Here is a 13,123-nt window from a genome sequence, read left to right as displayed (position 1 = left end):
CCGAGGGGAAAATGCAGGTATATATGAAGATGAAGGACAGAAATAATGAGTTGGAATTTAATCGAGGACAAGACATCCAAGGGCACGGATGACAGGCAAATAAAAAACAGCCGAGCAGCACTAGGATGGGAGAGGGAGAGGCTGTTAATGGGGGTCACACGGGGACGAATTCATGCAGAAGTTTGTATTTAAAAGTGACTCATCAGTATTTTTCAGGCGCAAAAAATGAATCTGTATTTTCATATTCTTCTCGTAGCATACGATGCGTAAACGCATCAGCCAACAAGCTGGAGCACCTGCCGCCATCCAGCCTATCAGAGGAGAGCCACAGCATCCTGCAGGAGCTCTACCTGACCAACAACCGGCTGACGGACAAGTGCGTGCCCATGCTAACGGGCCACACACACCTGCGCATCCTCCACATGGCTTACAACCATCTCCAGACCTTCCCAGCCAGGTGAACAACTTACATTTGCTCCTCTCTTGACGCGCTCACCTGTATTTCACAATTCACCTGCTGATTATTTCAACAGGTGATACTGGTATTGATGTTTGAGAGAAAACAGTATATTAGTGGATATGTTCATGATTGTGGTTTTTTTTATCCTTTAATTTTTCTTTCTTAGAATTCAGATTTGTTCTGGATATTTTATTGTTGAAATGTCAAAGAATCGTTTGTTTCTCTGATTTAACTCAAACAAATTGTGTCTACTGCACTTTTGTACTTGCTGACACCACAAATAACGTACAGCATGTGCAGAGATAACAAGACATAGCTGTCAGATACGTAACTCGATTTTATTCTGTTCTATTTTCTAATTTATTAAGACTATTAGAAGAATATAGTTTGCAATAGTGTCAAAGAGTGTAAGTGGACTTCTTTCAAAAGATTCAATTAACAAAAGTACAAAAATGCAAGAATGTAGTGTAAGGATTTTAACTGATAGATGTCGTCCTGATACTTGCCCAGTTGATGACAAATAATCCTTTTACATGCAAAACTCTCCTAATGCTCTCCCCTCATTCTTTCATCTTCAGTAAAATGGCCAAGCTGGAGGAGCTGGAGGAGGTGGACCTGAGTGGAAACATGCTGAAGACTGTGCCCACCACCATCATGAATTGCCGGCGGATGCACACGCTGATCGCCCACTCCAACTCCATCGAGGTCTTTCCTGAGGTCATGCAGCTGATGGAGATGAAAGTAAGACAGTAGTAGCAGCACATTCTCCGCGTGTCTATGTTTGCAGCGTTATGTATGAGCCTTCGAGCTTTTACAGTATGTGCACGTTTGTGAGTGTTCGCGTCTGCTCCCATGTCGTCAGTGCGTGGACCTGAGCTGCAACGAGCTGACTGAGATCACTCTGCCGGAGAATCTGCCTCCGAAACTTCAGGAGCTCGACCTGACCGGAAACCCTCGTCTCAACCTGGACCACAAGACCCTCGAGCAGCTCAAGTATGTTGTTGTTTATTCTCCAGTATGACTATAACCTACATTTTGGAGTATCGTCTTCTTTTTTGTTTTTCTGTTATGGTCCAAGTGTTCGCTCAAAATTACTGTCATCTAAACTAATCGCTAACCAAAACCAACTTTTAATGAACAGCCTGAATAGATTTCTGTCAATAGCTTGTGTATCTTTATTCTTCCACAACAGTGAGTTGAATCTATTTCATGTTTTGGTGTTTTTCAGTAATATTCGCTGCTTCCGTATCGATCCGCCTCCAACCTTTTCGTCGAGTGAGACATCTGGTGGGCCTGCTGTGTGGAGTCATGGTTACACGGAGGCCTCGGGCGTCAAGAACAAGTGAGTTCAATCAGTCAATGATAAAAAACACACGCACACAACCGCCATCACAGTGGTCCAGTGAAGCCTCACTAATCTAAACCTCTTGAGAATGTGCACTGTTGAAGTCGGATGACTCAAATGAAGGAAATCTTTAAGAAGTGCTTATTGAAAGCACAAGGCACTTACAGTCACATGCTAGAGCATCTCTTCATGGGCTAAATTGGCATTCAACACTTTAATTTGCATGTTAACGAAGAGAATCAAGCGATTTTTTGTTTCCATTTCCATGTGTGTGAGCGATGCTTAAAGGCCCGTCAGCTTTGATCAAAAATGTTCTTCCAGTCCGACAAATCCTAGACGGCATCCATTGTCTCCATTGTTTATTAGAGTGTGGAACAGTCTGATCAATATGAGAACAGAGGAGTTATTATGTCTTTGAAGACCGTATTGTTTCCTCACTGAGACGTCTTGGCCTTCTCTTTGTTTTCTTTCCAGACTGTGCGTCGCAGCTCTCTCTGTGAACAGCTTCTGTGGGAGTCGGGAGGCTCTGTACGGAGTGTTCGACGGCGACAGGAACGTGGAAGTGCCCTACCTTCTGCAGTGCACGATGAACGACGTGTTGGCTGAAGAACTGCACAAGACCAAGAGCGAGGAGGACTACATGACCAACACCTTCCTCGTCATGCAAAGGTACTAATTTAGCTCATTTTATCAGCTGTCCTCTTTTGTTACGAATCATCCCTGACATACAGTATTTTAAGCTTCAGCACAAGCTATGATCTGCGCAGTTAATCCATGGACACTCGGAATTTTAACCGACTCCTCTTCTTTTGCCTCCACAGAAAACTTGGAACAGCGGGGCAGAAACTGGGCGGCTCAGCAGCTCTGTGTCACATTCGCCACGACCCCACTGACCCCGGTGGCTGCTTCACCCTCACAGCAGCTAACGTGGGCAAGTGCCAGGCAATCCTGTGTCGTGACGGAAAGCCGCTGTCACTGTCGCTGCTTCACAACGTAGGCCTCGAGGAGGAATACCGTAGGATCAGGCAGCACAGAGCCATTATCACTGAGGTAGAGTACCTTGAAAGCATCCCAAGTACATTGAAATCAGTGGGGAGTACATTAACGTAAATTCAATTTTAAATGTGCGCTGCATGAGCACTGAGTTGTTTATGCTCTTTTCCGCAGGACAATAAGGTGAATGGCGTGACCGATTCCACGCGAATCATGGGCTACTCCTTTCTCTACCCATCCGTCATCCCTTGTCCTTACGTGCAGACCGTCACTCTCACCCCCCAGGATGAGTTCTTCATTCTGGGGAGCCGGGGCCTGTGGGATGCTGTGTCTCCCACCGAGGCTGTGGAGGCTGTTCGAAACGTCCCCGACGGCCTGGCTGCTGCCAAGAAGCTGTGCACGCTGGCGCAGGGCTACGGCTGCACAGACAGCCTCAGCGCTGTTGTGGTCCAGCTCAGTGTGAGTGAAGATTGCTGCTCCTGCTGCTGTTCTGAGCCTCCCCAGCCACCACCTAGCCCCGGCTTGGGCCCCTACCCCCCATCGTCCTCTGCCATCAAGGAGCGGCCCTCAGATGGCTCTCTCCCTGTGCCGCCTTCCTCCTGCAGTGAAATCAGCAGCGAGATCAGCACCAGCGAGATGAGCAGCGAGGTAGGCTCCACAGCCTCATCCGATGAGCCACCACAGAGCTCCTTGGTGCTGCTGCACGAGCAGCCCCACCACGCTCACATGCACCTGCACCATCAAGCCCATACATTGTCCCTACAGCACCAGCAGACCCACACGACCACCCAGCCCTGCCAGTACCTGTTCCCAGGTTCAGAGCTGCCCTCCGCTCGCAGCTGCTGTGCCCTCCACCCCGCCTGCTTAGCAGGCTCCTTCCAGAGGCAGCTGTCTAGTGCCACCTTCTCCAGTGCCCTTTCTGACAACGGGCTGGACAGCGAGGATGAGGAGCCCATCGCTGGAGTTTTCTCTAACGGGAGCCGCGTGGAAGTCGAGGCAGATGTCCACTGCTTAAAAGCAGAGTCCACCTCCTCCTCGTCCTCACCCCAAGCATCATTACCTTCATCCTCAAGCCAGGAGGCGACCCTGCTGACTCTTCCCCCACCTCCTCCACCGCCATGCACCCCAGAGCCCCTGGAGGAAGGGGTCGACATGAGCCTCGGTGAGGCTGAGAACGGCCTGGATAGAGATGAGTCGTGGCAGGGAATCGGAGCAGGAGGCGGGGACGGAGGAAAGTTGGCAGGAAAAAGGAGGGTTAATGGGTCAGTGGCACGCCAGGAAAAGAGTCACAACCTTATTGAGGTGGCTGCCGATGCTCCCTCTAAGAAGTCCGGGGGTTACTTCACAGCTCCGGCCCAGCCCGACCCAGACGACCAGTTCATCATCCCGCCTGAGCTGGAGGAGGAGGTGAAGGAAATCATGAAGCAGCATCAGCAGAGACAGCAGAAGCCGCCTGGGACCGATCAGCCCACGGACTACTACGACACCCCTCTCTGAACAGCAACACCACCGACTACAGCCTCATCTCCCTCCCAGCTGCAGCATGCACAGACGCCTGCCATCAATCTTTTTCCGCATATGGACACAAACAAATGAGATTCCTCAAGAGGCTGTAAAATGCACATGAAAAAGTGCGATCATGCTTTTTCTAAACAGCCTTTCTCGCTCCACACAGCCTCATCATCGACGAAACCATGCACTGTAACCCGCTCCACTCGTTTTTACCCAAGCAATTCATAGAACGAAACAAGCAAATGAGCCCTTTAACGATACTTAACCCTCTTGAATAGCCTGTGAACACAGCTCCTGGTGTCCATGGTTGTGCCCTTCTCACAGACAGTGGAACTCTGATTTTTACACTAGACATCCAGCTGAGTATGTAATCAAACACTAGTCTCTTTGCAATAGCATTAGCTCGCCACAACACTTGTTAATATGGATAACGAATTCCATGGTTTGTTTGTTTGTTTGTTTTGTAAGAACTTACCATATCTTTTAATGTGAAAGCAGTGAAGTTGCTGAAAGAACTTTTTAAAAACAGAGACACATAATCTTTTTATTATCAGTGAACTATGTCGAATGGTACACCAGTAATACCACACTTAACTGTTGTAGATAGGGCACTTAAAATACTGTATTTCTTCAGTAAATCATGGCTCTTGGCCTGTAAAATGGCATAGAAATTTTTTGTAGAAATTTTAAATACTAACTCCTAGGAGTTGCATACTCTTTATGGTGACTCAGTCACTTTTACTAATCTTCTCTGAGAGAAATGGTGATTTTTTTTTTTTTTTTTTTCCAATGATTGTAAATAAGAGAAAATGTTGTATACTGATGCTTTTTAAAGGAACTGCGTACCTGTATGTCGGTGAAGGTTTTTAGTGGCGGGGAGGATGTGAGGTTCACTAAGAGTTTGCTGTTATGGAGGTGTCACCCCCGTTTTTATCCTACAACGTAGACCCACTATTACACACACACGCACACACACACACACACACACACACACATACAAATTCACGTATATGTGCAATTGCAGGTCAGAAACAACATTCCATGCAATTTAACTTTCACGGCTGCGATGGTTTGCTCCACTTTGTTCGATTGTGATGTCCTGTAGTCATCACTGTATCTACTGAACACTAAACAGACGGAACTTTGCATGCACGCACGCACACACAGACAGACACACACACACACACACACACAAACACACATACATGCACACTCAATATTAGTCCCACCTCCCTCCTACAGTAACTGTTATCACCGGCATGACTGTGTCAAGTTCAGTAATACAAACAAATATATCCACATGGAAAAGAGACAACACAGATGTTCCTGTCTTTGGTATAATAAATTTTAAATTTGTGAATATAAGTCATGGTGTCTGGGATTTGCTTTTTAATAATTCGTTTTCACATCTGATTGTAAAAATTGTTCACATAAAACTTAAGAATTACACAATAATCTTATTTACAATAACATTCTTAGTTTGGATTGGATGACCAGAAGGGGGCACCCTCATACAATGTTGTGATCTGAAGTTTATGATGGCTTAAGGCTTGAGCTAAACATCTCTAAATCCAAAACCTGCTCTACAAGATATTTAGCATATTCAACACGTGGCACCAGCGTTTCTCATGGTGATACCGTCATCCGTTGCACGTTTCTTATACTTCTTCTTCAAACAGACGACAGTGACTAATGTAATGATCAGCATTGCTGCCAGCACAGACAGAGAGGAGGCAAGTGCAAGGGTTGTCTTATCCTTGATGGAGCCCTTGTTCTGACAGCGGTCTCCATAGTACCACCAGTCATCACCTACATCACACCTGGAGAGTGGAGAAAAAGGATGAGAGGGGAAAAAAAATCAGACTTGAATATATTCCCTTATAAGCATCTACAGAGTGATGAAAATCTTTTCTGGGGTTTCATCTAGATGAAGTGCATTATTGGAGGGTCAAATAATTGATATATAATATTGAATGGCAGAAGGCCTCTGGAGGAATAGTTTGACATTTTGTAAACTACAGTGTTTATGTATTAAGTACCCAAAAGTCATACTAGTAAAGTAAAGATATGGTGTAAGAATATAACTTTGAGAAAAGTGAAAGTCATCCATACAAATGGTATTTAAGTAAAGTACCTGATATGAGGAATATTTTTCTTGCCATAAATGTACAAGTATCAAAAGTATGAGTAAAAAGTCAATTAAACATATATTTACATGTATGTCTAAACTGTATACTTGGTGTCGGCGTTATTGGCCTGTTCAGTTATCAGATCTGATATTCAGCATTTTTCTGATTATCAGGATCAGTTTTTATTATTATTATTATTATTATTATTATTATTATTATTATTATTTATTTGCTGCTATGGCTGTAATCCAGCAAGCAATCTGCAATGCGATCAGAAACTAAAGTTGTTAAATGTAGTGCAGTGAAAAGTACCAAGTTTCCCTCCAAATGTAGTGGAGTGGAAGTATAAAATAGCAGAAAATGTAAATACTCAAGTGCGTCAGAGTTTTGCTTCAAGACGGTACATGCATAATTGTACTTTGTTAACTCTCATAACCAGAGAACTGCTTTCATTTATTCTCTTTCATGGAATGTGATTAGAAGACAAAAAACACTCCCATGTGTCTGAATGATAAATTCGAAGCCACCACCAGCAGGTGGTTAGCTTAGCTTAGCACAAAGACTGGAAAGGACTAGCGTTCCTCAAAGATGAGCTTGATGGGCTTGATGGTGAGTTTAAGAGATGCCTGTAGCATGATTTTGTTGCCTTTCGACAGACATAGGCTAGCGGTTTCCCCCAGTTCCGATTCTTTATGCTGCACTTTAACATTTCAATTTAGAGTTTTCGTTTATTTAGCATTACATAAACATATACGCTGTTCGTATTACACAATGTAGTTAAAGGCAGCCTCAGGACATGAGCAAGTATTTTCAACCATAAAAACCTTTCGTATGAAGACATATTTTATACAATTACAGCTATTACTTGTCATTATCTATTCATGTACCAGCGTTCAGCGACTGGGGACTTCGCATGGGGGATTAAAGTTATTGAAAACTACACTGATGAACACTTAAAGCACCTTATAGCTGCGTACAATTACAGTAGTGTTGTGAACATTTATTAAATGTTATATACTGCAACACGAGTAGGCTTCTGATTGCTCAATTTTGATTTGAAAAAGTCAGACAGGACCCTTTTGATTGTCACACCTTGAGAGCCTTGGTAGCCAAATGGTTACACTGCGCGCTGCGTCATCAAAACCATTACTGGTTCAATTTCAGACCTTAGTTACACGCCATACCCATCTCTCTCTCAGTTTCCAAAGAGCACACACCTGCATTCAGGCATTCCCCCGTCCACCACGCAGACTCCATTATTCAGACATTCCACATTTAAGCAGACGCCAGGGGCTGCAGTGGCGACAGTGGTGCCGGGGGTGGGGATTACAGACGGTGGAGGCTGCACCCCTGTCAGATGAGACACATCTGAAGAGGGACAGAAGATGAGAAATTGGTTAAGTGTATCCATGTGGAGGACCATGGAACAACAGGCAATGATTGTATCACATGATTGACTGTAGTGTTTTTTCTGACAAGTGGGCATTTGAATCATGGATGGTAGAGATGAGTATACAGCTGATGAATGAGTGATTCATATAATGTCTGACAGGATGAATGGCTTGCTTTTTGGGCATTGCGTTTCTTATATTTTTGATGTCTTTGAACACAATGTTTTTGTGTGATCCGGTGCTTTTACCCTCCATGGTGAGGAGAAAGATGGCGTCTTTTCCCTTTATAAAATCCCTGCTCTTTGCTCTGAGGTGGGTGAGATACACTGGAGTGCCGGCGCCTGGCCCTCGGAAATACTTGGACCCATCTGCATCTGTGACCTCAACCCCCACCTTGCGCGGGTCATCCCAGAAAAACTGGTTGGAGTCTGTTGAAAAGGATGTTAGATATATTTTGACAGCAAAACAGTATTTTTTTATTGTCTGAATTTGTTTTTACGTAAAGAACAGTTTAAATCGTTTTGACACCTGTTGCCGTCATGTTGGGGTCAGTGGTGACACTGCGCTGGTTAGACATGCGCTTTTGGATGTGGGGGTGCTGGTCCATCAGCATCATGGTGATCTGTTTCCAGGGACATGGCCATGTCTGTCCGGTGTCACCTTCACGGGCCACCAGATGAGCGTAGGCCGACAACTCACCGGGGTAGCCTGCCTTGCCGCTGGGGTACAGCCCCATTTGGAAGGTGTAACCCTCCTTCGAGGTGAACGGGGGGCTGAAGATAGGTGTGTCTGCCGGGGTCTTATCCATGACATCACTGAAGTTACTCACTCGCCATACAAACTCTGGACAGGTGGTCTCAGAAAGGTTGATATCATCCAGTGACATTCCTCCCGTCGAGGGCCCTGAACCCTCTTTGGCCCCTTGGAAGACAACGCGGAATTTCTTTTTGGCGTCTAGACTCACGTGGTGCAGCTGCCAAAGCTCCTGAGGGGATCCTGTTACAGCACAACAGGTAAAACACAGAATTGATCCAACAGCAAGTTGACAATCACTTGAATTCATCAGTTAAATTGTTTTTTTGAGCTCCAGTAGAATTTATAGTCACCATCTATGGTCTTTATAAGACGCAGTGCTCCATTGGGGTTAGCGCTGTCGTACTCTCGTACATAGATCTTCAACGTGTCGCTGGGGCCGGCGCTGTTGTAGAAGAAGAACTGAAGACACTGGTATCCTCTTTTGGGGTAAACGAGCCTGCTCTCCAGTAGAGCTGTATCCCCAGTGTTGGCGGTGCCAGTGTTGAAGTGCATAAAAAACCCCGAGCCTAAAGATAAGGGTTTCAGTTGATTAATAATCTGATACCCAAGCATTATTTCCCTACACTTCCCTGCACAGTGGATGATTAGCAGACGATTAAGACGGACCAAACAAACACATAGCAGTGAAAGTCTGAAGTCTGTTTCAAAACAACTGTCACATTCCTTAACGTGCACCGGAACAGTTCTTTGGTAGCTCCTGCTCATGCTGGCTGAGAAGGGCTCCCCTCCTAGACAGAACTTAAAGGTGCAATATGAAACAAACTCTACAACCCTATCTGTAGTTATCCTCAGAAGTCAATAAAAATAACAGTTTCAATGTATTGTTGCAGATATTTACAGAAGATAGCATGCTAACCAGTAAGCCCAGGCCAGTCACAGTCCAAAGCTACTGAACTGGTGCTGCAGACACTCCCCTGATGCTCTAGCTTCCCAGTCTGGACCACTAGCTACATGGCTAACTGGACTAACTAGCTACTGGTAGCTACAGCAATTAATGTTTCCTCTGTTCATTTGCTTTGGTTAGGAGTAGGCTAATTCTTTAATGTAAGAGAACGGGGGCATAGTCCACACTGCTTGATTTGTTTCAAACTGGAAAGAGACAACGTTGTTGCTTCTACTTATTATTCTGAAGTAAATACTGATGTTACAGTGTAATGGCCTTAAAAACATGACATCACCTGAATGTAGATTGGCTCTCTATAAACTTTGCTTTCACTATGCTAGTCGGCCTGCCACCGGGCTCGATTTATCCCACAAAAATGAAGGCAAAATCAGAAAGAGGAATTATTTTCCCTGGTCTCCATCCCCACATAACGGCGGAACAACTGGAATAACTGTGGACACTGTACACTGCAAAAGAAAACAAACCCCGCTGATGGAGGAGGCAAAGAAGGCAAAGAGGAAGAATGACAGAACCGAGGTAAACCCGAGTGAACGGACGGGTATTCACTCGCTGGAGAGCGCCGGTGTTATGTCAAAGCCTGTACCCCCGTCAGTATGTGTTATCTTTATCGCTATACATCTGTGAGTTATGGGCTTGTGTGTGTTGTTCTTAGATAAACGTGATAAATGTCTCAACTAGTCCTTCAGTGCAAACATTTGCATCTGTCATGTATATGCCTGCAAGTTCATTCTCACCAGTGCATTTGCCCATGTTGGAATAGTCGGTGCTGGGCCCTCCAGCTGCTGTGGAGACCCTGACCCAGTCTGCCTTATCCCCCGGGCCCTGGATCATACCGCAGATGTTCTCGCGTTCAAAGTCACATGAGTCCAGGAACGTGGAGCCTTTTGCTGGGAGACATTTCATAAACACATACACAGGTGTGAGACTTTGAACCTCTATAAACTGGTTGCACAATAAAGAGAAATGTTTTTGCTCATACACATTTTTCCACGTGGCATGAAATCAGAAGATAAGCATCTGACTGACAGCTGATATTAACATTATTAATCATAATTAGCTGACAGAGCAGACTTCTTCATGACATGTGTTGGTGGTTGACTCTTACTGCAGTTGTAGAGGCGGTGCAACTTGAGCAGGTCGCTGTCACTGAACTCCATACGCTGGCCGATGACGTCACTGAAAGCGGGGATCTTGGTAACAATGGTGGGCTCGGTGCCGTTTCTGAAGGCGTTTTTACTGTAGTGCATCATGGAGCCGTAGTCGTAGGGCACGCCCAGAGAGCTTGAGGTGGTGTCATCGTAGGTGTTAAAGTTGTGTTCCTTCCCTGCAGATCAGAAGTAAGCAAAGGTGTCAGCGAGGTTTGAATTCAATATCGCAACATATAATTCCACTCCTCAGACGTGGTGCTCGTAAAAGTTGCTTATTAACAGTTGACAGTTGTTAAACGATTAAAAAAAAATACTGCTGACATATCCGAGCCGTCTTTAATCACACTTTGATTTGACGATTTGTGGAGCATAGGTCAATGTAGGTCATACACCAAGCATGATATTCCTTTATTTGCTGATAATATCTTTTGCTTATCTTGTTCTGATTACGCAGCCAGGCTAACAACACACTCACATGTTTATCACACAAGCAATAAATCAGTAGCTGCATGAAGTGCTTTCCATCAAGTCCTGGAAAACAGGCCTCTTGAAAACTGCGTAAAGCTGAAGTGATTTTTCTGATTGATTAGAATGTAATTTTGTGAAACTCTTTTCAATCTGACATGCAAGTGGATGTTATGAAGTAAGCATGGCATGGAGTGATAAATGACATGTGGGCGCATGAATGAAAAAAATGAATTATAATTCAGCTGGCTGAGAAGCAGTAGAGAGGTTCAGTACCCTCTGAGATACGGTCCCACATGATTTCGACGTAATCGTCACGGTCGGCCCTGGACTGCTCATGCCAGAAACCAAGAGCATGAAGGAACTCGTGTTCGATGGTGGCGATGCGGTCACAGTTTGTCCCTATTGACAATCTCTGCTTCCCAACTTTCCGGTTTCCAACAGAAGAGAAACAGCTTTTGAAAGAAAAAGAAAACAAAACAAAAGGGCATATGTAACGCATCAGTTCTTGAGAAATTACAGCTTGTCTTGCGTTGGACGATGAAAGGATGAAGTTTTTGTTCCTACCCGCTCCCTTTAAAGATGGAGATGTAGTTTTCCTCTCCGCTCCAAGGCTTGAAGTCGATGCAGGTCTTGAGCCGGTACTGCTCGAAGGCCTTCAGAATCACACCTTTAGCATTGATCTCTGCAGAAAAAGAGGATGTATCGAAGGTGGAAAGATATGTCTTCCAAATTCCCTTTCAAGTTGTCCACAGTGCAGCGTATATTCATAAAAGACCTGTTAACGCAGAGGAATACTTCCACGAGACCCACATGTAAGTGGCTGAAAATCAAACATAGTATCGACCCAGTGGCGCACGTGTTATACGTGTCTTCTCCACTGACGTGTCTGAGGTGTATTTTGAGTCAGTTTGGGATTGATATATACAGTAACGGAAAACAAGGTTACGGAATCACCAGTCGACTTGTGTTTTGTGTAGATTGTTAGGATTGAGATAATAGTTGAGATTCAATCTCAAGCAATTCACAATATTTTGATATGTAAAACTTGACTTGAAACTTAACTATAAAATATAAATCCTCAAGTTAAATTGAAATACCTGTAGTTATTTTCCAGCACTGCCAGCACAAGACAAATAAAGGTGAATGTTTTGTATAAATCCATCTGTGTCCCCCAACAGGCTCTCTTACCCAAGTCATCCTCCATGTAGTATGGGATCGTCTTCGGCCACCTGTACTGATCCCCAATAATGGAATTCCGCGTTTGCGTCTGTGGCGATCAATAAAAGCAATCCCAAAGATTGGAACAACATAATGAGGCAACGGTAGGCGTTAAAACTAAATTGCGCAGGAGAGAATAAAAAATGCAGTTAAATTAACATACCTCATCGAGCACGATGTCTCCCTCCACAAGATTCAAGCCTGCCTCTGTGGAGACCAAGCACAGAGAACACTGGTTTACAGAAGTGACTTCGATAAAAAAAAAGTCTGGACACCTTTGTATATTTTCCCCACTTTTTACACACCTTCGTTGATGTCAAAAATGTCGAGATCCCTTCCACCATCAACATCATAGTCTGGGTGATTGGGTATGACAAACAAATGTGAAGAAACGTAAACTTAAAGCGACAATAGGTTTAGTCTTAATCATTCTTGGGTGAAAAATCAATCACCTACCTGGTAGTTTTGCTCTGGGCTATACAAAAGAGAATTAAAATGTAAATGTTATTGAAGTGTATTAAGTTCATGTCAAGTTTTCTTGCATTCTTACGACAGTATCTTAACAAAACAAACACACGTTTTCTCACCGAGCAAAGGGAAGAACCACATAAGAGGAGGACAATGTGAAGAACGAGTCCACCAGTAGATTTTCTCCCTGCCATGTCCTAATGGCGTCCCTCTGCCTGGGACAGTGCGCTTGACAGCTAATGAGCTCTGACAGACACTCAGACGGTAGAAA

General features: G+C 44.5%; 2 protein-coding genes across 2 annotated transcripts in view; one reads left to right on the top strand and one right to left on the bottom strand.

Annotated features, from left to right (window-relative positions):
• The window catches only part of phlpp1 (PH domain and leucine rich repeat protein phosphatase 1), a 50,260-nt gene extending 44,585 nt beyond the window's left edge, over positions 1-5,675 (top strand). The window contains exons 11-17 of the mRNA XM_030402930.1: positions 257-457; positions 1,039-1,201; positions 1,323-1,453; positions 1,689-1,802; positions 2,280-2,474; positions 2,627-2,855; positions 2,973-5,675. Coding sequence (XP_030258790.1) covers positions 257-457; positions 1,039-1,201; positions 1,323-1,453; positions 1,689-1,802; positions 2,280-2,474; positions 2,627-2,855; positions 2,973-4,295 — 2,356 coding nt within the window. The 3' untranslated portion in view covers positions 4,296-5,675. The remainder of the gene's footprint in view (positions 1-256; positions 458-1,038; positions 1,202-1,322; positions 1,454-1,688; positions 1,803-2,279; positions 2,475-2,626; positions 2,856-2,972) is intronic.
• On the bottom strand, positions 5,642-13,123 carry mep1bb (meprin A subunit beta b). The gene is made up of 14 exons (XM_030402931.1): positions 12,972-13,123; positions 12,841-12,859; positions 12,690-12,740; positions 12,548-12,591; positions 12,355-12,433; positions 11,731-11,848; positions 11,440-11,618; positions 10,656-10,874; positions 10,285-10,437; positions 8,937-9,152; positions 8,359-8,826; positions 8,079-8,258; positions 7,657-7,807; positions 5,642-6,130 (listed from the first exon to the last, which is right to left on the bottom strand). Exons 1-14 carry the CDS (start codon positions 13,044-13,046, stop codon positions 5,914-5,916), a joined length of 2,169 nt encoding a protein of 722 aa, XP_030258791.1. The 5' UTR covers positions 13,047-13,123; the 3' UTR covers positions 5,642-5,913.

This window comes from Sparus aurata, chromosome 21 (genome assembly GCF_900880675.1).
Source record: "Sparus aurata chromosome 21, fSpaAur1.1, whole genome shotgun sequence".
Lineage (NCBI taxonomy): Eukaryota > Metazoa > Chordata > Actinopteri > Spariformes > Sparidae > Sparus > Sparus aurata.
Note: the sequence above shows the minus strand (reverse complement) of the source record. Positions and strands in the feature narration are given on the sequence as shown.